General features: G+C 41.6%; 2 protein-coding genes across 4 annotated transcripts in view; both read left to right on the forward strand.

Annotated features, from left to right (window-relative positions):
- Positions 1-3,168, forward strand: part of LOC106607863 (ENAH actin regulator) — a 61,592-nt gene extending 58,424 nt beyond the window's left edge. Inside the window, exon 13 of the mRNA XM_082976170.1 lies at positions 286-3,168. Within this exon, the coding sequence (XP_082832296.1) occupies positions 286-323 (38 nt within the window). The 3' untranslated portion in view covers positions 324-3,168. The remainder of the gene's footprint in view (positions 1-285) is intronic.
- A 1,012-nt stretch (positions 3,169-4,180) lies between these two features.
- LOC106607865 (delta(14)-sterol reductase TM7SF2) lies at positions 4,181-18,530 on the forward strand. 3 transcript variants are annotated; one of them, XM_045720889.2, is made up of 14 exons: positions 4,181-4,199; positions 8,586-8,760; positions 8,990-9,187; positions 9,500-9,574; positions 12,307-12,484; positions 12,733-12,926; positions 13,557-13,611; positions 13,814-14,008; positions 14,204-14,307; positions 15,759-15,884; positions 15,965-16,133; positions 16,260-16,340; positions 16,467-16,589; positions 16,774-18,530. In XM_045720889.2, exons 2-14 carry the CDS (start codon positions 8,590-8,592, stop codon positions 16,932-16,934), a joined length of 1,830 nt encoding a protein of 609 aa, XP_045576845.1. In that variant the 5' UTR covers positions 4,181-4,199; positions 8,586-8,589; the 3' UTR covers positions 16,935-18,530. The 3 variants fall into 3 exon arrangements, with proteins under 3 accessions (XP_045576845.1, XP_014060786.2, XP_014060787.2); XM_014205311.3 differs by lacking the exon at positions 4,181-4,199 and adding an exon at positions 5,662-5,813; XM_014205312.3 differs by lacking the exon at positions 4,181-4,199 and adding an exon at positions 5,675-5,724.
- Positions 18,531-23,403: the final 4,873 nt, after the last annotated feature.

Genomic DNA, 23,403 nt, shown 5'->3' on the forward strand with positions numbered 1-23,403 from the left:
TAACCTGTACAAGTGTGAGGTGTGAATTGGAAACGTGTTTTCTGCATATCCCAACTCCCCATATGACGCCCTCGGAGAGTGGGGTCACGGCCAGGGCTTCTGCCGTGTAATAGGTGACACGGCGTGAAATAAGTTCCTCTAAGCACAGGAACATCTTGCGTTCAGTTGAGGCCTACTGTACCTTTGTCATCAGAGAATTATCATTGCACCATTCACGCCACTGCATATCACACCAAAGACAACCCAAAATACCATATAACTGACATGTTGTTTGTCTGTCCACAGCCATCAGGGAGGAGCTGGGAAAGTCGAACACGGCGTAGAAGGATCTCACCTGCCTGTGCATTACATCCATTACCGGACACCTGCGACAGGTCAACTTCAGATAGGACAATATTATAAAGAACCGAAAAAGGAAAACAAAAAAAGTCTAAAAAGGTGGCGATGATAACAATAATAACCGTATTAATACAGAAGACAGCATTTTGTCGGCAGAACAGCGTCACACACAGCTGGGGACGAGGGAGAGCGGGAGGCGTGTAGCATGGAAGCACTGCTGGTATCCATCTTGTGAAGCCTGGCCGTTCCTGCCATTTTCCCACAGCCTCACCTGGAGGACAGGACACAGTCTTAAAAGAGCAGTGACTGTCATTATGCAAAGATTTCTCTCTTTGTCGATAACAAAAGAAAACAAGGAAAATCAACAAATAAAAAACTAACTATATTGAACTGTATACTGTATTAACCATTGAAGTGTGAGAAATCAAACAGACAGCATTTACACTAAGAATTGGAACAGTTAGCGTGCACATGTGATTTCATAGTGAAAAGGCACATTTAGTGGGTGAGTGTGAAGTTTGGAGGCAGGAGGGTAAGGGAAGTAGGACTCAGTTCCCCATAGGGCCATAGGAGGGAGCCTCTGGGTGTGAATGAAGGACTGACTGATGGACTTGGTATTGTCTACTGCTGCAGGACTCTGTAAAGCTAGTCTTCCTCAAATACTATTTTAACCTGAGTATGTACAAAAGAAGAAAAAACTATATCTACAAGTCTTTCAATCATGTCTGTTTTAATGTAAACTATGGCCATATCAAGTAGCTTAATCAACTCTTTACATGATGGTCTGTCTCTCGGTCTGTTTGGCTTAGTATCCGAATATCATTATCTTCTTTTTTTCTATAGAAACGATTGCTCTAACGAGCTACTGTTTTGCATTTCTGTGTGTTGCAGGCTGATGAGACAGTCACAAAGGGTATGCCTTTCTAAACGTCAATCATTGCAGCTCTTTACCAAACAACCTCTGTCAATTAGTGATGGTTAATAATGCTAAAATCACCAGGACCAGATCTGGAGATGGAGCTATTTGAAATCTCTGTACTGTTATTATGAGCTGAACTTTTTTTCCTCTCCCTCGCAATTTCTGGACGATTTTTGGTGCATGTAAGGTTTTGTACGGTGGGCGTCGTGAGGCTGCCACGAAATTGAATGATTGTCAATTGGTTTATAAGCAATAAGTGTAGCATCTGGGTTGAATTTCCCCCACATTATTCCTTTTAAATGTTTGTGTTCTTTTAACTCCATTCTGAACACCTGTTAAGGATGTGACTGTGTGACAGTATCTCCTCCATAGATTCTAACTGTGTGAAACAGATGGGTAGAGAAGAGATGGATGAACAGACCCTCCCTGTTTATAGCCATTTATGTACTTAATTTACTGAGGCATGCCATTATTTTTTCAATTCGTGGTATTTTGTTTTGGGATTCAAGGCTACTGTGTCTTTTTATTGATATTGCAGCTAAATTCCATATTCTAATTTGTTTTGCTACATTTGAAAGAAATAGTAAAGAAGAAGGACATGAGGGACACCCCAGAAATAAGTTTGTCTGCATGATGTATCCGTGGACATGCTTGTGCCATTAAGTGTTTCACTTGCGCTTAATGATTATTGTTATTTTTTTTAAATGCCTTTATTTCCTCCCCTATAATTTTAAGTCCTGATAATGGCCCACCTTGTTTGACTCATTTGGTCATAGGAATGGCAGCAACTTTTTATTGAAAATCTTTCCTTTTCAAAACAAAACATTTTGTGTACAGTGCCGAGTTCATGTTCCTAATAATCTCGATGTACAATCAACTGAGAGAAACCAAGTCAACCTGAGACTGGTGTGAAAGAAAGAACTGTCTTCAATGTAAAACTCTATTGCTTCTATTCTCTTGACTTTCTGGTAAGGGGATCGACTTTGATCAGGGTTATGTCATGGCAACAGCTGAGGTGTGGTGGTCAGCATTATTCACAACACTCCCCTTGTGTGTATTTTGCTCAAACACAACTTATTTAATTCTCTCTGGATCAAAGCATAGGAAGGTTTGCACACGAGTGTTTACAGCATCGATTGCACTTTATAAACCCATCAATTCATGATACTATGATGAACCTGCTTACAAGATGCAGCCATCGCCAATAGTGTGACTATCGCACCAAAGGTTTCAGCTACAATCTCCTCCTACACACGTCACGCTCTACTGAGTCGCCTTTTGTTTTATCATTGTCAAGAGAAGGATACATATCTATATATCGATTTCTTTGGATTGAGTAGTGAAATGTTCTGATCAAGGATCATTCGTATCTACGGATAATTCTGTTTGTAATCTTCATGGTTTGTGCCTTGTTCTGAATTTGCATTTAATATGTAAAAGATTTAAAGACCAGTAATAACACTAGGAACTGTCAAAATCTTTATATTTTTTTTTGCATCTTGGTATAGTTATTTTAAAGGGAGAATAATATCTGTTTCAAAGTACAGACATGGTGTATTTTCCTCATGCCATTTGTATGTTGCAGAGCGGTTTAGGTTCTTGGCGCTTGGAAATCTGAAAATAAATATATCCTCTAAATTGAAATCAGTTAATATCAAATTGTTGATTTTTGTCCTCAAACTCAGATTTTGCCATCTACTGAGGGAACTGAAGCTGGTGGACATAATAAAAAATATGCGGGAGAAATTAAACTAAATGTCTCTGAAATGAATTTATCAGTTTCCTTTATTTTTTATTTTATTCAAATTGTACCATACCATTCTCATGTTAATTACAATTTTCTTACATGCTAACATTGTTTTGTTTGAGCGAGTAAAATAAAAAATTGCAATACATGATCAAAAAGTACATTTCAATTGTGTGGTGTTAAATTAACATTGTTTCAATAACTAATTCCTACAATTTTTTCATCTGGATATTTCTCTCCTGTGGGACAGAATAGGATGCACAGGATCTCTGAGACTGATCTAAAGACTTGTGCTGCATCAGCAGTTTCTCTCAGAGTTCTTCACGGACTTTGAAAATAACCTGTTTAGATCTGCACCAACGAGAATGTGTGGGAGAGCATACCTGTTTTATATGCAGGGCATTCATCAAATATTAAAAAGCTTGATAACGATGATTCAGCAGAAATACTGAATTTGAGCTTCAGTGAGCACCTTGGACTCGTCTTGTCACATGGTTATTATAAGCCTTGTTTTACTCTTCGTTTCAGTGCTGAATACTTTGCAGATGTTGGTATAAAGAGGTCATTACTGTATAGGGATTGTCATAAGACTGAACCAGCGTTACAATTCAGTCCGACGTGTTAGTCACTCCCTTGCCACTTATTCCTTGAGTAGGTCTAGGGAATTTCCAGCAGGCCTTACATCACCACCTATTTCACACCCCATTAGCAGTGAATGTTTCTGCACCTCGGGTTTCGCAGTCTTCTACTGCCACAGGTCAGCTAACAGGAAGAGGCAGGACTAACTGAAGCCGAAGTAGAGAAATATCTCAAAAGACTTGCCTGTGCTATTTTTACCCCCCCCCCCCCCCCCCCACACACACACACACACAGTTGCTGTCTGAGCCCGAGCCCATCACAATTGCTGAGCGCAACCAGTCATCTGCATCTGGTCTTGCGGCTTCTTTTCACAGGGGTGACAAGATCTCACAGTGGGAGTCTACTACTGTGTGCAGTTGTTTGCAACATAATGAACAGCATAAAGACACTTCCTGGAGGAGGGCTGAGATGTCTCATTTGAGGTTTAGGTGTAGCAGCCGGAGTAGAGCGAATGCTCTGCGAGGGCGGAAACTGCTGTAAGACAGGAAGTCCCTAAGCAGCTGCTTGGCTTCATGAACTCAGAGGGAGAGAGAGGGCTGAGAACGCTGTAATTGGGTAGTAGAGTTGATTTAATTTTTTTCTAAATCTTGTTTATTTCCATACATAGTCATGAACTGTGAATGATTTGACACCTCTGCTCAGTTGTTTTCACTCTCCATGCAATCATTACTTTTGATGCACAAGATAATGTTTCATGCAGTGGTGGGAAAAGTCCCCAATTGTCATACTTGAGTAAAAGTAAAGATACCTTAATAGAAAATGACTCAAGTAAAAGTGAAAGTCACCCAGTAAAATACTACATGAGTAAAAGTCTAAAAATATTTGGTTTTAAATATACTTAAGTATCAAAAGTAGAGGGCCTCCCGAGTGGCACAGCGGTGTAAGGCACTGCATTGCAGTGCTAGAGGCGTCACTAAAGACCTGGGCTGTGTCACAACCGGATGTGATCAGGTGTCCCATAGGGCGGCGCACAATTGGCCCAGCGTCGTCTGGGTTAGGGGAGGGTTTGGCTGGGGTGGCTTTTCTCAGCTCATCGCGTTCTAGCGACTCCTTGTCGCGGCCCGGGCGCTTGCAGGCTGACTTTGGTCATCAGTTGAACAGCGTTTCTTCCAACACATTGATGTGGTTAGCATTTGGGTTGAGCAGGCGGGTGTTAAGAAGCGCGGCTTGGCGGGTCATGTTTTGGAGGACGCATGACTAGACTTTAATAAGCTTTACGTATCAGCCTCATGGCCTTCATCAGAACTTTTGTGATTTATTTTTTTTAGGAATGTAGTGAAGTAAAAGTAGTCAAAAATATAAATAGTAAAGCAAAGTACAGATACCCAAAAAACTATTTAAGTAGTACTTTAAAGTATTTTTTACTTAAGTACTTTACAACACTGGTTTCATGATAATCATCCTTCATAATCAGCATGTTTCAACATTGTCTTGCAATGTCTGATTCCTTGAATGTGGTTTTGAAATCATTCTAAGCCTATAAAGCGACATCCTAAATTAAAATCACAGTTGTACAGTCAGTCAGGGCAATGTGTTGACATTGAAGATTAATCAGAGCTTCATATTGTGATGACAACACCAGCTGGTTTGTAATGTTGAAAGCAACTCCTGCAAAAATATGTGAATGTGAACTTGATCTCATATAGACTTTATTTGGTTGATAGAGGTGTATCGCACTGTTTCTTCTAATTTAGTTTCAGCTAGATGAAATAACAAGCACTATATACCCTGGGCTTTAATTAGATTAAACATCTGCTCTGGTCTAGAATGCATGAGTACAATAGAAAGTTGGGAAAATATGTGTTGGTGACCTTTATGATTTAATGTGTGGGAGATATAATAATTTCCTCCATTTTGTCCGGCGCTGGTAGACATCTGACACAATAAACAAAGAAAACCATAGGACACGCCGGTTACTACCAATCAGCACTCTGTTAAAATCCTCTGACAACCAATCAGAAAATGTCATAATTTAAAAAGAACAGCGTTGTAGCCAATCAGCGGGCTTCGCGCCATCCTATACACTGGTGGGCTTCGCGGATGGAGGGAGGGAGAATGCATTCAACTGCAGTTTTTAAACGTACGTTAGCTTGCGATTCACTTTCGTTCCAGGTTTTAAAGAGATACCTATGTTATTTTCGTAATTGGAGTTGTGCTTGTTATTTAAGGGTAAGGGCGTTAATTAATAATTGATTGTGCATGAATGTGGTCACTTTTTAAATGTCTTTGCTGAGAACTTGGTCGCTTAACGTTATTCTTGACTGTGTTTTGGGCTGCGTGGCCGTGGGATCAGCTACGGTAACCACTGCGCTGCTGCTGAGCAATTTACTAACCTAACTGCTTATAATGAATAGGCTACCTAACTACCTATTTATTGTCTGCACATGTTAAGGCGTCGGTGCAATGTTTACAGTTGCAAAAATGTAAACATGCCCTGAAACGTTAGCTAGCTAACGTTATCTAACATACCCGACTTACCACTAAGTAGCCTGCTAGCTTACGTTACGTAGCTAGCCAACATTAGCGAGGATTTGAATGTATGACGTTTTCCCTCCACCCGCTGTCACTTGAAGCAATTACAATTCACGTTAAATGAGTAGAGACAGCTAGCTAGCAAACATTAACACGAATCTAGCGAACGTTAGCTAGCTAGCCGTCTTGCGAACGGTTATTTTTTGTAAATTGCCTCATATTTTGGAATACCGTTAGTTGCAGTACCGGTAGTTAGCTAGCTACAACCTGTAGCTACGGTTTTGACTGCTCTTCCAACTCAATCCAACCGTGTTGCTAGGTAACGCTTGTTTTTGGTTACTCAAAGCACGTTCTGGTTTGCTGGTTAATGTTATATAGCTAAATATATATCCAACTGTCTGCATGTTTTAATTAAATTTCCACACTTTGGTATCGAAACGTTACAATTTAGGCTAAATCTCCGGAATATGTTCACAACTGACTTGCGGGCGCTTTCACAAATCCCCTTACGATCCGTATCCTGTAGTGTTTGGTACCCTGATGTCCCGCTATAAATAAAGCGTGTGTGAAACGCAAACAAATCCTGGACCTGCGCGGGTCCAAGATCCAGGCCCACCGCCTACGAGGTTATTGTGACACGGCAGCGCGAGTCGCGTGGAACTTTTTTTGCCCGTTGTACACAAGCTAGCTCGCTAACGTCATGTAGAAGGTGCGTTTTGCTAATCGCACCCTAAACGGTTGTTTTCAGGTCTTGTGAAAGCAAAACGTATTCTGTCGAATTCTCCCAAACGCTTCAGGAAACCGAACCAGGGTACCGAATTTCATATGTGAAAACGCCCTTAGTCGCAAAACTGTTAGCTAACATTAAGATGGATGGCAAAAAAAAACCTCATTGGACGGTTGAACCACACATAGACAAGTCTTTGGTTAAACTTCTCTAATGAACACCTGGCGGTGGTTTGGTGAACCTTCTAGAAAACCAATTACAAACTCCTATTACATTATTGTAAACGATTAGCTAGGACTGTTTAAATTCTTCATCATAAAGTGATTGAATCGACTTTCATTTGAAATGTATTTAAAGGGCTGTGTCTAAGGTATGGCACAAAACAAAAGACGAGGGGCTGACTTTCGAAGCTTCCCCCACATCATACCTTGCATCTTTCCTGGCGTAGGGGACCCTGTCCGCATCGTTTAGCTAGCTATACCTTTAACCATATGGAGGAATTCAACAGGGACAGCGTGGTGTGTCGGGTTTTGCATTCATTCATGGAGATGTTATGGAATGTGCTTTACGATTACTGACAACTATGACAGATGGATTAGTTGTGTGGGCCATTATGAGAAGGATAAGTTAAATTGTATATATTTCAGCAGCTGTGATATAACGTACCATTTTGACTTTTATTTGATGAAAAATGACACATGCCAGTGAATAGGTGCTTGTGGTCATTGCAAGGACTGAGTTGTCCAAGTATGTCAGGCACTTCACGTCTACAGTTCCCCCCTTCTATTTAAGATTTATATTCACGAGGACTATGTTTTCATAGTGTGTATGTGTTTTAAATAGTCCGTGGCAAGAACAGTTGTACAACCAGAGTAGGCTTTCACTTGTTGATTTGACATGGGAGCACAACCTGTTAAACTTCTAAAATGCCGTTTCAGATGTTACCTGAACATTACTGGTATTCTGTGTACTAAGGCTATTGAGAGAGTGATAAGAGGCTGGAGTGGCAATGACTAGTTTTAAAACTACAGAGTTAACCCTAGTGGGGACGGGAACGTCAGCAATTCTGTGAGCTCCGCATCCCCTTCCATACCGCTGACCTCACTGCTCCATTGTGTCAAGTCTTGTGCTCATCTGTCCCCCATTTGCTTGTTCTTAATGCACACTGTAAATGTCTCATCTAGCCTAATCTGCCTAAATCTAGTGTGATTGGGGAAATGTTTCGGAAGAAAAGTTGTCCCCGTCGTAGACCGTTTTGATATGCACACCCAATTCATCTGAAAAAGTGGATCATTGTAATTAGGGATGTTAACGGTTAGCTGCCGAAAATACATTTGACCACGGTTGCTTATCAGTCTATAGGGTAATTTGCATAATTTGGTGGAATTAAATTGGCTCCTGTATTTTCCTTAGTTGTCATGTATCTTATTTATCACACGAGCACAGCATACAGAGCCTCGTTTGAGGAGTGGAAGAGCCTATCACCTGTCAGACAGCATGAGAGCAGCTCCTCAGAAAGCTGCTACTGGAGTGAAACTTACTTTTATAAGCCCAGTCATGAAAACGGAAGTTTGAGTGAGACAACAGTTTCAAAACCCTCTTGTATTTCAAAGGGAGAGAGAAACACCCCCTGTTTTGAACCCATGCTGGCAGCGCTACATTATACATGTGCGGCAGTGGCTTAGACCACCCCATGATACTCCCCTGGTTTTTAACATGTGTGCTCTATCTCTCTCCGTCAGGTAAATGAGGATGCCGGGTATTAGGTTTCAGAGTGGGGACATGGTGATGGGCCGCTGGCCTGGTAGCAGCCTATTCTACGAAGTCAAGGTGCTGAGCTACGATGCCAAGATTCAGCTCTACACGGTCATCTACAAGGATGGCACTGAGCTGGAGCTCAGAGAGGCTGACATGAAGGTAGGAGCACTATCTCCATGGCAACCAGGTCACTGACGACATGACCCAGATGGCTGGAATTTCTCTATCTTGACAAGGTTCAGGAATTTTGATCTTATTTTATGCTAGTGCATACTCAAATATTATCTTCTTATGGTATGTTGATTGCGCCAATGGTGCTGGCCTTTTAAAATTCAGCTATGTAATAACACGTTTGTAACCTTGCTAAATGCGTCAACTTATGTTCCAGAATCCAACTGGCTTTAAACCAAGCCGTCGTTCTCGCTCCCGCTCTCCGTCGCGGCGGCGCAGTCGTTCCCGTTCTCCAGCCAGGACCACCCGGCGCTCCTCGTCACGCACCACCAGTGGCACCTTCGCCACAGAGACGCCCGCTGCACGCAAGGAGCCCAAAATGAAAGAAGTGCTGGAGATCAGACTCAGCCCTGTGGTGAGGAACACATGTCACACACGCTGCTGGGATTTAGAATGGCTTTTTGTTTTTGAGTGTTGCTCTGCTGCATGTGTGTGTTGTATTCAGAATGCACAGTAAAATGCATGACCTCAGAGATGGCATTATTTGATAGTAGATCAAGGGTTGGCTAATAACAGTGTAATAAACCAAAGATTTTTACAAACTTTGTGTGTGACCAGTGTGTCCATCTTTACATAGTGACACTGCGCCTCTTTTTCTGTATTGTTTGTCATCACGTTCCTTTTTCCTCATGTTGACGTTTTGCTTCCCTCACTCCATTTACCACAGGCTAGGCCAGTTGAGAACAATGGCCACAATAAGCATGAAAACAAAGAGAATGATACTGCTGACAAAGTCAATGAGGTGAGACTTTAGATACTGTATGTCCTTTATCTATTTTTTTTACGTTTGTGTCTATCCATAATGATGTCAATGCTCCTAGAACAAAATGAATATGTTTGTTGGGCTGTAAGCAAGTTTGGCATTAGACTTGTAACTAGGGACACACGATATATGGGTCGATATATCGGTCAACATATCGGTATCAGCCGATGTCTAGTTTAACACCGATGTGCAAAACCGATGTCAAAGCTGACGTGCATACCTATATAATCTAGGTACATGGCGTAATGATGCCGTGTAAAATGTTGCGCTATACGTGCAACACAGCATTCATAAACTAGCCCACCATGTCTGCTGTGTGGATCGAGCAGTCAACAAGTCAAGCAGTCATTTGAAAGAGTAACAAAATTTCAGCGAGACAACTCAAAGGCGAAACCCATTAAAGCCAAGATAATGGAATTTATTGCCCTTGACAGTCAACCGTTCTCTGTCGTGGGTGGTGTTGGCTTTCGCCGACTGGTTGAGTACTGGTTAACACTACCAAGTGCGCTATTTTTCCAACGTTGCCCTACCGGAGTTACACAGTAATGGCGTCACTGCTATTAGCTTCATGACATACATACTGTGGCGTGCCGTTTGGGTCTTTGCGTGTCAAAAAAAATACAGTAGCACTCAAAGCGGTACAAAAAAAGTCTGCAAACACCGGTCACGAACGATGTCTTTACAATTCCGCGTTGGTAATAAAGCATAATTAGTTTGACCTCAACTTCTGGGGTAGCTAGCTTTAGCTTGGTACCTAGCTAGCACCAATACAACCAGCCTGAAAACAATGACCAGTAAACTGCTGTCATTTTCATTATTCTTAGCAATGATTTAGGAATCCTTGTAAGTATTGTTGTTAGCCTATTGAAATTGAACTTCAGTTCATGAAAATAAATAGCTAGCCAGCTACTTAACCCTGTTGCCCAAAGCTAACGTTATAAGCAGCCAGCTAGCTTCATCTGGCTAGCGATGCTTGACCTGACTGGGTTGTTGTGAAGCTAGCCACAATAAGGATGAGACAATAGTGGAATTTGCGGTTTGCCTTCAAAATAAAAGTTTGTCATTGACAGTGATGCAAATAGTAGAATTATGCTATACTTTTATTTTGAAGGCTAACCGCAAAGTCCACTATTGTGGCTAATCCTTATTGTAGCTAGCGTCACATAGATGGGTCCGACCATTCATTTTTACATTTCAGTCATTTAGCAGACGCTCTTAATCAGAGCGACTTACTGTAGTGAATGCATACATTTCATAAATTTTTTCCCCCTGTACTGGTCCCCCGTGGGAATCGAACCCACAACCCTGGCGTTGCAAACACCATGCTCTACCAACTGAGCCACAAATAAGAACTGTCTTATAAATTAGCATTATTTTAGATGACAGCTAGCTAACTATATAGCTAGTTAACTATAGCTACTGAAACAGATTGTTCTTCCCCAAAAACAAAGCAAAACGACATTGTTTGCATCCATGAGCTAGCTAGCTTTTACATTTTTTTACCAGCACTGTAGATGCATCCTAGCATACGTATCGATGAATCGTTGTGACATATGAGTGAGTGTGTAATAACTACGTAAAAAAATGTATGAATGTGTTCAATTATTATGTGACGTGCAGTCATATTCAGGTCCTGATTGGTCAACAAGCTTATTTGGCACGTCAAATAGTGTTAAATAATATATTCTTTGACACGCAAAGACCCAAATGGCGTTCCATAGAAATCCTGGTTGAGAATGGAACAAATTAACAATGGAACAGCACAGCAAGTAAGTGAAAGAAATGGGTTTTGATTATGTTTTACTGGTATATGTAAATGCCAAAAAAATAACTTTTTGGTGTGTGTGTAACCTTTATTTAACTAGGCAAGTCAGTTAAGAACAAATTCTTATTTATAATAACTGCCTACCCCGGACGACGCTGGGCTAATTGTGCGCCGCCCTATGGGACTCCCAATCACGGCCGGATGTGATACAGCCTGGATTTGAACCCGGGACTGTAGTGACGCCTCTTGCACTGAGATGCAGTGCCTTAGACCGCTGCGTCCGTGTGTGTGTGTATGTTAACTATTTAGCTGTACTGGAATGCTTAAAAGGCAGCTAAAATGTTTAATATTGGTATCGGTTTTCTTTGGCAAGGAAATATCGGTGTATCACTACTTGTAACGGAACTGTCCCTAGCTTTATTGCTTGTTTGTGAATGGGCTTTTATGTGTAGGGATGTCATGATTCATGTTGTACCTCCTGTGTGTTGGGAGGACTCTGCATGGGAGACTCAGACTGTACCAAGCCCCAGCTGACTGAGCCACACGCACCACTTAGGGTCCTGCTAATGTTCCATCAGTCAGTCACATGCTGTTTGAACATGTGCTACCTCTTTTCTCTGCTCTACTCAGAGGCTCTGAGAACTTCTCATTGCAGCTTATGAAGACTTTGCTCATAGTTTATGTTAAACAAATACTTAGAATGCCCATATAACGCTGTCAACATTGTAGTAAAACCAAATAATGGTTTATGGTGCTATTTCCTGCTATAACAAGTGTTCACTTTTCCTTTTTAAGAGATGCAAATCTACAGATAATTTGTGTGGCAAATAGAATGGATGTGCATTATGTTCCCTATGAGCTTAAGTCACTGTGGGTTAGCCATGTCTGTGTAAATGAGTACCACCACTCAGCCTGACCGTGTGTGTCTAACCATGCCTACTTCCAGAAACCTGCAGAGGAGGAGCAAGAGAAGAAGGTATTAGAGAGCCGCTACAACCTCAGACGCAGAAAGGATGACGGTGACGCCAAGCCAGCCGAGCAGACAGAGGACAAGGAAGCTGAGCAGAAGCCTGCAGCAGCCACAGCCCCCATCACCACTGAGCTGGAGTTTGGAGGGAGGCTAGGTGAGAGGAGGAACAGAGAAATGTGGCTGCTGAGCCTCTCCCAGCTTGTCATGTGCTGGATAGAGAGTGTGGGGTGGGGGAGAATGGTGCTGGTCTGCAAACTGTTATGCCAATCAAATTGCACTAGGATGCTAGTCTGCACATTGTTTGACAAGAATGCATTTCGGGAGGGACAGTAACTGGTTAAAAAAGAAGACCGACTTCCTTTGGCTCCAGTCACTCAGTGTCTTTCCCCCCTGTGTTTGCAGGAGTGTCCTGCATGATGCTGTTCCTGCCTGTGGCCGTGTTGGGACTGATGGTGGTTTGCAGTCAGGAGGATGCTAGCCTGATGAGCTCCCCCTCTCTGCCTGCCCTGGACTCCCTGCTGGATCCACATGTGTTTGGCATGGTGGTCCTCTGGTTCCTCTTCCAGGCCCTGCTCTACGTGCTGCCTGTCGGAAAGGTAACGTGATCACCAATACCCTCACTGCTCTTCTGGCACACATGTAGGATCAGCTCACTCTGTTCTAGTCATTGTGGAGAAAACACAGAACTGAACCATAGATGATTGTCTAGTGGGCCAGCCACATTCTCAGAATTCTACTCCCACCATTGTTGAGGACTGTACACACACTGGCAAACACACACACCAACCACCTCCTAGATTACAGGCCATACACATGATACCCATCCATGACCTGGACAGAGCACATGACTGGCGCTCATGCCTCGTTTCTGCTCATTAGCCAGGGCAGAAATGAGAGGAATCAGCAGTAGTAGGCTACGGTCCACGCTGGAACACTACAGGGAAGAATGGGAGGTTTTGTTCAGTTTCCTCTCCTGCTCATCTGCCTTCTGAATACAGTTGAAGCACACGCGCCTTTTTGAGAATGTAGGAAACTTTAGGAAACTTTCATCATATGGCTCCCATGAAATCATGTTCTCAAGGTCTGGGGAGTGTTTACATTAGTGAAAGGGGATAATGTAAGCTTTTAACATGTACAAAAAGTCCCCTATCCTACCTACATTATCCCTCTCATAATGTATTTCCTGTAAGGTTGAATGATGGTCCAACCTGTGTTTCTGTCCCCAGGTTGTAGAAGGAATCCCCCTGAAGAATGGAGAGTGGCTGAAGTACAGAATGAACAGTGAGGCATTCTTCTGTGTTTCATGTCTTCTGGTTTGTCATTTTTGAAGGAATTAACTGGTCAGTTACCCCCAGCACGTTGAGCTCTGTAGTAAAGCACTATGCCAATGTATTTCATTAACATATAAGTCATGTAAGGAAAGACCCTTTGGTTGAAGAACTTCCTGTGTGTTAATCCTGTATGTCTCCTCCACCACCACCAGCCCTCCATGCCTTTGTGCTGACGGTGGCTGCCCTGGGGGCTGCAGTGCATCAGGGGGTGGACCTCAGCTACATCCACAGCCACTTCCTCCAGCTGGCTGTGTCTTCCCTGCTCTTCTCTGTCCTGCTCAGTGTCTATCTGTACGTCCGCTCTCGCTGGGCACCCCAGGACCAGCTCGCCCCCGGAGGAAACTCTGGTGAGTGGGTGTGTTTGTGTAGTTATCGCTGGTAGAGAAACGCTTCTACAATCTAGGCCTGATTGATTCCATGATATCGGTATATTATGGCATGGGCCAGCATGAAGTTAAGGGCAAAGATTGCTGTACTGCCTATTGGCATGATGCCTCACAAATGGATAACGCAATATGATTCATCTGTTCTTCTCACCTCAGGGAGTGTGATTTATGACTTCTGCATGGGAAGTGAACTCAACCCCCGGATCAAGGGCTTTGATCTCAAATACTTCTGTGAGCTGCGCCCAGGATTGATGGGTTGGGTAAGTTTAGTGTACTGAAACATGTTCCCATTTAAAGTACTTTTCAGCTGTATATTAGCCATTTAGTGTAGATGAAGCTGTTTTCTTTCCTCACACAACTGCAAAATAAAAAAAGAAGCTCAGTGTTCAGTTTCCCATTATGTGTGTTCATTAATGTGTTAAATGTGAACTACATAGAATAAATCCTAAAATGATACTACAGTACATTTGAGTTAGTTTGTCTGTTTGAGGTACACTATATATACAAAAGTATGTGGACACCCCTTAAATTAGTGGATTCGGCTATTTCAGCCACTCCCTTTGCTGACAGGTACAGTACCAGTTAAAAGTTTGGACACACCTACTCATTCAAGGGTTTATCTTTATTTTTTACTATTTACTACATTGTATTATAATAATAGTGAAATAATCAAAACTATGAAATAACACTTATGAAACCATGTAGTAATCAAAAAAGTGTTAAACAAATCAAAATATATTATATTTGAGATTCTTCAAAGTAGCCACCTTGATGATAGCTTTGCACACTTGGCATTCTCTCAACCAGCTTCATGAGGTAGTCACCTGGAATGTAAAAACAAAGAAAAACCCTTGAATGAGTTGGTGTGTCCAAACTTTTGACTGGTACTGTTTATAAAATCGAGCACACAGCCATGCAATCTACATGACAGACAAACATTGGCAGTATAATGGCCTTACTGAAGAGCTCAGTAACTTAACATGGCAGCGTCATAGGATGCCACCTTTCCAACAAGTCAGTTCGTCAAATGTCTGCCCTGCTAAAGCTGCCCCGGTCAACTGTAAGTGCTGTTATTGTTAAGTGGAAATGTCTAGGAGCAACAACGGCATAGTGCCAACTGTAAAGTTTGGTGTAGGAGGAATAATGATCTGGGGATGTGTTTTATGGTTTGGGCTTGGCCCGTTAGATCCAGTGAAGGGAAATCTTAACGCTACAACATACAATGACATTCTAGACGATTCTGTGCTTCCAACTTTGTGGCAACAGTTTGGGGAAGGCCCTTTCTTGTTTCAGCATCTCAATGACCCGTGCACAAAGCGAGGTCCATACAGAAATGGTTTGTTGAGATTGGTGTGGAAGAACTTGACTGGTCTGCACAGAGCCCTGACCTCAACCCCATGTAACACCTTTGGGATGAATTGGAACGCCGACTGCGAGCCAGGCCTAATCGCCCAACACCAGTGCCTGACCTCACTAATGCTCTTGTGGCTGAATGGAAGCAAGTCCCCTCAGCAATGTTCCATCTAGTGGACAGCCTTCCCAGAAGAGCTGTTACAGCAGCAAAGGGGACCAACTTATTAATGCCGATGATTTTGGAACGCGATGTTCGACGAGCAGGTGTCCACATACCTTTGGTAATATAGTGTATGGATTGTTTTGTCTGATCAATGACTGTGTTTAATCAGACTTGTGATGTCTGTGTTCTGTCCAGCTGGTGATAAACGCTGCCATGGCTCTGGCTGAGATGAAACTCCATAACCTGGACTACCCTTCACCAGCCATGATCCTGGTCAACTGCTTCCACCTGTTCTATGTGCTTGATGCCTACTGGCATGAGGTACAGATAAACCTGTGTTTGCTGCCTAATGTTTCTTTTGGTCTCACGATGTAATCCAATGGTTGACTGTTATTCTTCAGGAGGCTGTCCTCGGCCTTATGGATACAACCCATGCTGGATTTGGCTTCATGCTGGTGTTTGGAGACTTGATGTGGGTTCCCTTCACCTTCAGTCTCCAGACCTACTACCTGGTTCACCACCCCAACCACCTCTCTCTGCCCTGGATCGTAGGCATTGTTACTCTCAATGGTTAGTCAGTACCGGGACTTTTTTAGTATTGGCATATGGCATACGTTCATATAAATCCTACATTTAATCTGTGATATACTTTTTGTTGTATGAATAACAGTATGACATTGTCTTCACGTGTTACAGTCATTGGATTTAGCGTCTTCCGTAAAGCAAACTCGCAGAAAAACGCCTTCAGAAGAAATCCTTCAGACCCTACATTATCCCGTAAGTCCTCAATCCCAGTTCGTCTTATTCCCGTATAAACATTAGCAGGCCACCTGCCTTGATGAAGGGATGGACTTATTGTCTGTCATGTTGTTGAAGGACTCGCGGTAACGCTGTGTTTTCCAGATCTGAAGACCATCCCTACTGCCACGGGGAAGAGTCTCCTGGTGTCTGGTCTGTGGGGGCTTGTCCGTCACCCCAACTACCTGGGGGACCTCATCATGGCTCTGGCATGGTCACTACCCTGTGGTGAGTGATGGCTACTTAGTCATAGCTGGTTAGTTACCAGGTGCTGGTTAATTTGTTTGATGTATTTTTCTGAGCTGTGCTGACAATGCACCAGAAACAGCCCAGTAAATCTACACGTCGTGATATATGTGTGTAGTGATATGAGGAGACGCTGAAGTGTGTGTTGTCTGTGGTCGTCCTGTAGGGTTCACCCACATCCTGCCGTACTTCTATGTGATCTACCTAACCACCCTGCTGGTCCACCGGGAGGCCCGGGATGAGGCCCAGTGCAGGAGGAAGTACGGCTCGGCGTGGGACGACTACTGCCGAGAGGTCCGTTACCGCATCATCCCCAGAGTCTACTGAAACCTTCGCCACACCGCCCTCCAACCAACTCCACGGCCTCCAACTCCGCAAGCTCACAACTCAGCGCATGGCTACATGAGTTTGTAGAAACAACAAGTTGTTTGGAAATTTGAATTTAAAGACATTGGGAAACTTGAATTTCGAAAAGGGGGAAGCTTGATTCTTGGAAGTTCCGCAGGAGCAGCTTTCTTTGAAGTTTGATGGTTTTATGAAGGTACACACTAATTAGCTGACTGAATTTGATTAATGCCTTTTAAGAGAAAAAGGTTTCAAAATTGAAGAAAAAAGAAGCCTCAGTCTGTGGAAGGGATGTATATATTTTTGTACATACTTTTTTTATTTTTTTTCCCAAGATACCTGTTAACATAACATTGCATATTTGATCAGTTTAAGTTTTCACTCCCATATCCAATTACAATATTTGCTTGGCTTTAATTTTGAAGTATTTTGTAATGATACCTTTGGTATACATTGCTTTTTGTGTATATTGTCAATGATGGGATTTAAATGCTCTTTTATCTGTACAGTTAAAATGGGATTAACGATCTTCCTCAGGACCACAACATTCACAAAATAGCATTTAGGCATATTTTTTTGTATATTTTTATATAGAGATGTAGCCTAGTGTTAACCGAGTAAAAAAAATAAATACATGTATTTGGTTGTTTTTAAATGCACTATGAAAGATTGTATTTTACTCCGGTTCACTGTCAAATTCCTCCCCAGTCGTCTGGACAGTAGTATTGCTTAGTTACGCTCCTGTTATAGTCACAGTCCCCTTTCCAGAGGGAAGACAACCTGTCTGTTGATCAAATCCACAGTATCTTATTTAAAACCATTACCATCTGCAAGGGCACTTAGACAGTATCCATGTTAAGCACCTTAAGTTAAAGAACTTACTTTTCAAAAAAGGCATCACAACCACTTTTTTTTTTTTTTTCATTTAGTGTTCAATTTAGAGTTAGTATGACTGTTTTCACCAAGTTTATACTGTGACATTCTGTACGTGCAATGCTGTGTCGTGTGGTAACCACCTGGCAACGGTGTTTTATCCTGTGCAAGTATTTTCTGACCCAGCTGTAGATGAGCAGTATAGCAGCAATACAATAACTAGAATAGGTGGCATTTTGTGACTGAATGCAATATTCAATTTTTTTGTTGTGTTTTTAACTACAAAATATACAAGTGATGCTAGATCTTATGTTTTTACAAGTAGATATTTAAAGTTGCATTTGATGTCAACTGTTAAGTTAATTGCCTGAATTACCACTAGCCATTTTTGTTTACAGCTAGATCTGCCGTTCTCTAAACAATATTACCATGTCATCTTAGAACGTTACTTGTGATTTGTCTATTTGTCATTGACCCATTCTGTACTCAACCTTTTTTGACTGATGGGACTGGCAACAATTTCCTGTTTGGGTCAGCTGGCTGTTTGTTGAAGCTAAAACAAGTTGGATGTAACTAGGACAGTGGAAGAAGACCCAATGTTCATGATTTGTTCAATGTCTGTCTCCAATGGAAAACGTGACAATGGCTGGAAAGCTCGCATTGTACAAACATTTTGGCAAAAAATAAAGGTTTACACTTACCGTATCATTCAGACATGTCTAATGATTCAACACATAATGCACTAAGAATAGACTCCTAGAAAAAGAAGACAAGTGAAACAATGGAAGGTCAAGCAAGCAATTCAACACTTCTGCGATGCAGGCAGAGGTCAATCGGAGAGGATGGGGCTGACTGCTGCTGCAGATCTGAACAGGACCAGAGATCATCCCCAGTCCCCTGCTGCAGACACTGGGAATCAATTTGAGACGCTCTAATTCATGTGACCCTTCACACTGACTGCAGTGTGAAGAGTAGATCCCCAAAATAATAATGTAGTGTCCGTTTTGCTCTCAGCACGTCACCAGAGAAATGGAAACGTAATCTCTGCAGGTGTTTGCCTGGTCTAACATCTCTTTTTACTCTTGCCAACTCCGTTGCTCATTGTCAAGCCAAACCGCACAAGGAGTTTGCATGATAGTAATCAGGATGGCACTCGGGCTAGGTTGTTTGGTTATACTGTACCTTATTTCTATTCTAGCTAGCAGATAAAGTATTGCTGCAGTACTTCTACATAATACAATCTCCAACTGCTTTCAGTTTTTCCAATTTCCAAGTTTGAATATTGTCTGACAATACTCTAGTTACAGGTTTTGGAGCAGCATATTGAATCAGAGAGATGAAAAGGTTTTCATTGAGACTATTATAATCCTGCCTGTGAGCATAGTCCTCCTCACCTTGCTCCCCAGCAGGGCTGAATCATCCCTGGGGTGGAGGGTACAAGCCAGCTAAGGAAGTAGGCAGCATTTGAGCTCTTGCAGTAAAGCAACGGAATAGGAAGCAGTGGTGGTCTCAGAGGACTAAAGTTTAGCAGATCAGCTCCCCTACCCAGTAGTCTACCCTGCAGTCAGCCTCTGTCTCTACTCTGGGCTCTCTTCCACCCCTCACAGTTCTGCCTCTGCCACAGACACCATCCCAACATCTAGCTGAGGTCAAGAAACAAACAAGGTCACTGACATGGGGTAGCAAAGAGTTCAGGAAGTAACCGGAGAGAGAAACATTTTGTACTTAGTTAATTTACCTAATGCACCTGATTTACTTTTTGCTAGGTTTAATACTGTTGTCTGCAATCTCTCCTTTGTAGTTAGTGGTATATTTCTGTACTAGATCCTAGGATTGTAGAGCGATCATTATGGTATGTTAATGAGCCTATAAATAATTTAGACAATTCTATTTGAATAATTGCATGAACGTAGAGAATGTGATGGCAATGGAATCACATAAACAACACTGGTAAGCACCTGTAAAATACTATCCCCTTTTTAAACCTACCTTGCATTATGGTAAAGGTTATGTAGAGTCTTGTCATAAGGCCAATGCATGAGGAAGATGTGTGTATTGTCCTTGCAGACATCCTCGTCAAGTTGACCTGACCTGTACTCTTAGACATGTAATTCTATTGCCGAAGCTAATTCCTATGGAATCCCATTCCCGCCCTCAATTTTATTTTATGTCAATACTATCTCAAAATGTTGAGATATGTAAGTCAAAAGATCATATAGGTTATGTTTCTTCATTTGTAGCATCGTGTGGCGATTTCCAAATATCCACTTTGCAGAGATCAATCAGCACAGCAGGGCCGCTGGAAAATGTGTGGCGAGCTGGCATTTTCCCCAGCGCTTTCATACAAAATACTGACACAAAAGCATGGAAAAGAGGGACAATACTGTTGTTATTTTTATTGGTATTTACACGTTACAGTGTAAACACTGGTTGAAATAGTATATTGCATGTCGTTTTATACTTAAGGCACGAGGGGGTGTGGTATATGGCCAATATACCACGGTTAAGGGCTGTTCTTATGCACACGCATTACGGAGTACCTGGTCACAGCCCTTAGCCATAGTATATTGGCCACATATCACAATCCCCCGAGGTTCCTTATTGCTATTATGAGCTGGTTACCAATGTAATTAGAGCAGTAAAAAAACATGTTTTGTCATACCTGTGGTATACCACGGCTGTCAGCCAATCAGCATCCAGTTTATAAATGAAAATATAACATGGGAACATGTTTTTTAGAAGTAGGATTGTATATACCCATACACAAATATTAAATAATAACTTAATTGATCTACTTTTGTGAGTGTTTCATATTAGCCTGACTTATTATAATTGTTCTATTCATTTAGAAGACTAGCTGTGTTTTTAATGTATGTTTTGTTATGAAATACAGAACTAGTACAGGCAGTTTACCGTGGAGTAGGTAGAAATTGCAGTGTCTCTACGTAGGTAAAACTCTGTCCGAAGAACCCCGTAGGGTATATTTTATCTTCTCTAATTTACTAAAAGTGTAAAACATCTTTAATCCTCATAAAATGAGGAGGAGAGGGCATTTTCCACCTTAGTAAAATCAACCTTCTTGCCAACAAACTCAAAAAGGCTATAAAGTCAGATTTATAATTTGCCAGTATCAAAGTATCAGGTATTACCCCAAATAATGTTATGGCAGTAGGAGCAAAAAGCGCCTGTGATACTTTAGATATGGTATCAAATATGGCAGATCAATAGTTATGTAGAGGAGGGCAAGACCAAAACATATGTATCAATGAAGCAGGAACTAAGATAGATCTTAGAGAGTCTGAGTTTAGTCCAATGAGTGCGGTGGAGGATTTTGCATTGGATTAAACCATGTTTGGCACAAATAGAAGAGGAGTGGACACGGTACAGAATATCTTCCCATGTGTCATCAGTAAACTCATCACCTAGACCTTGTTCCCATAACATTTTAATAGCTGTGAATGAAGGATTGTGAAGAGAGTACATTTGATCATAGCTATAAGAGATCATACCTTTTACAGTTGGGGATGGTGTCAAAAAGACATCAGTGGAAGGGCCCACGGGAAGGGTGGGGAATTGAAAGGTCATGTCACAGACAAAGCTGCGCACTTGTAAATATGTAAAGAAATTACTATTCAAAAGGTGGAATTTAACTGAGAGTAAATGGGATAAGGCTCCATCTACTAAGGAAGAGCTTTTCAAAGTGATGTCTAGACTGGTTCCAGATCTCGAGAGTGTTTTTTACCAAAATATTTTTGGTATAACCTGAAGTAGAAGAGTTAATAGGAGTGTGCCAAAGCAGCCAGTGAGGATGGCATACAGGAGGAAACCATGCTGGAATGATAGTTTCTTCAGAAAGTATTTACACCCCTTGACTTGTGCCATGATTTGTTGTGTTACAGCCTGGATTTAAAATTGATTAAATTTAGATTTTTGGCACTGGCCTACACCCAATACCCCATAATGTCAAAGTGGAAATATGTTTTTATAATTTTTTGCAAATTCATATATTTTTTTAAGGTGAAATGTCTTCAGTCAACAAGTATTCAACCCCTTCGTTATGGCAAGCTTAAATACATTCAGGAGTAAATATTTGCTTAACAAGTTACATAAATCGCATTAACATGATTGTTTTTATGACTAACTCCTCTCTGTACCCCACACATGCAATTATCTGTAAGGTCCCCCAGTCAAGCAGTGAATTTCAAACACAGATTCAACCACAAAGACCAGGGAGGTTTTCCAATGCCTTCCAAAGAAGGGCACCTATTGGTAAATGGATATAAAAAAAAAACAGACAGACATTAAATATCACTTTGAGCATGGTGAAGTTATTAAAATACACTTTGGATGGTGTATCAACACACCCAGTCACTACAAAAATACAGGCATCATTCCTAACTCAGTTGCCGGACAGGAAGTAAACCCCTCAGGGATTTCACCATGAGGCCAATGGTTAGGCCTACTTGAAAATCTATGGCAAGACTTAAAAATGGTTGTCTAGCAATGATCAACAACCAATTTGAGATAGCTTGGAGAATTTTGGAAATAATATCGGGCAAAGATTGCACAATTTAGCTCTGGAAAGCTATTAGAGACTTACCCAGAAAGACTCACAGCTTCTACAAAGTATTGACTCAGTTGTGTGAATATTTATGTCAATTATATATTTCTGTGTTTCAGATTCAATACATTTGCAAAAATTCCTAAAAACATGTTTTCACTTTGTCATTATTGGGCATTGTATGTAGATGGGTGAGAAAATTGTTTTTTTAATCAATTTTGAATTCAGGCTGTGACAGAAGAAAATGTGGAGTAAATCAAGGGGTAAGAATACTTTCTGAAGGCACTGTATGTGGGGTATCTGCACGGATCCAGTACTGAGTTACATGGAAGTTGGCAGCCCAATAATAGAACTGGAAATTAGGTAGGATCATGTCCCCTAAGGTTTTAGGCCCTTAGGAGGCATTATCTCAGACTTCCAAATAAAGTCTGAGATAATCCCATCAAATCAATCAAATCAAAGTTTATTTGTCACGTGCGCCAAATACAACAGTGAAATGCTTACTTACAGGCTCTAACCAATAATGCAAAAAAGGTGTTAGGTGAACAATAGGTAAGTAAAGAAACAAAACAACTATATGTTGTGATAATTGTGTTGTTTGCTCTATAACCTGTTAGTTCATATGCCTTGCCACAGTGATATATAGGCCTAAGACAGAGACAATAAGAAGACACAGTAGCAGAATAAATCCAACCATTTCTTTGTTCCATCAGAAAACCGGAGAGCAACATCTGTCTGGTGAAGTTCACAAAGCATTCTGCATGTAGATAACAGTTACATGACCTACAGCATGGTCAAGCAAGTTAATGTTTCCCACATTTTCGGACTACTAAACAACCATTGATTTAGAACCACTGAGAGTTACCGCAAGTCAAACAGAAAACAGAAGCTGCCTCCACTATTCCAGCACCATTTCCATGGTACTGATTTGTGTGTGTACTGTATGCGCACGCATAAATGCAAGTAGAAAAAACATGTTGACTCACCCTACTTGTAGAGAAACGCCAATGCCATCCT

Source organism: Salmo salar, chromosome 06, assembly GCF_965601325.2.
Source record: "Salmo salar chromosome 06, fSalSal1, whole genome shotgun sequence".
Taxonomy (NCBI): domain Eukaryota; kingdom Metazoa; phylum Chordata; class Actinopteri; order Salmoniformes; family Salmonidae; genus Salmo; species Salmo salar.

Coding starts and splice junctions, on each gene's coding strand:
- LOC106607865 (XM_045720889.2), top strand. CDS start 8,590: ATGAGGATGCCGGGTATTAGGTTTCAGAGTGGGGACATGGTGATGGGC. Junction 12,485..12,732: donor GGAGTTTGGAGGGAGGCTAG/GTGAGAGGAGGA, acceptor CTGTGTTTGCAG/GAGTGTCCTGCATGATGCTG. Junction 15,885..15,964: donor TTGATGCCTACTGGCATGAG/GTACAGATAAAC, acceptor GTTATTCTTCAG/GAGGCTGTCCTCGGCCTTAT.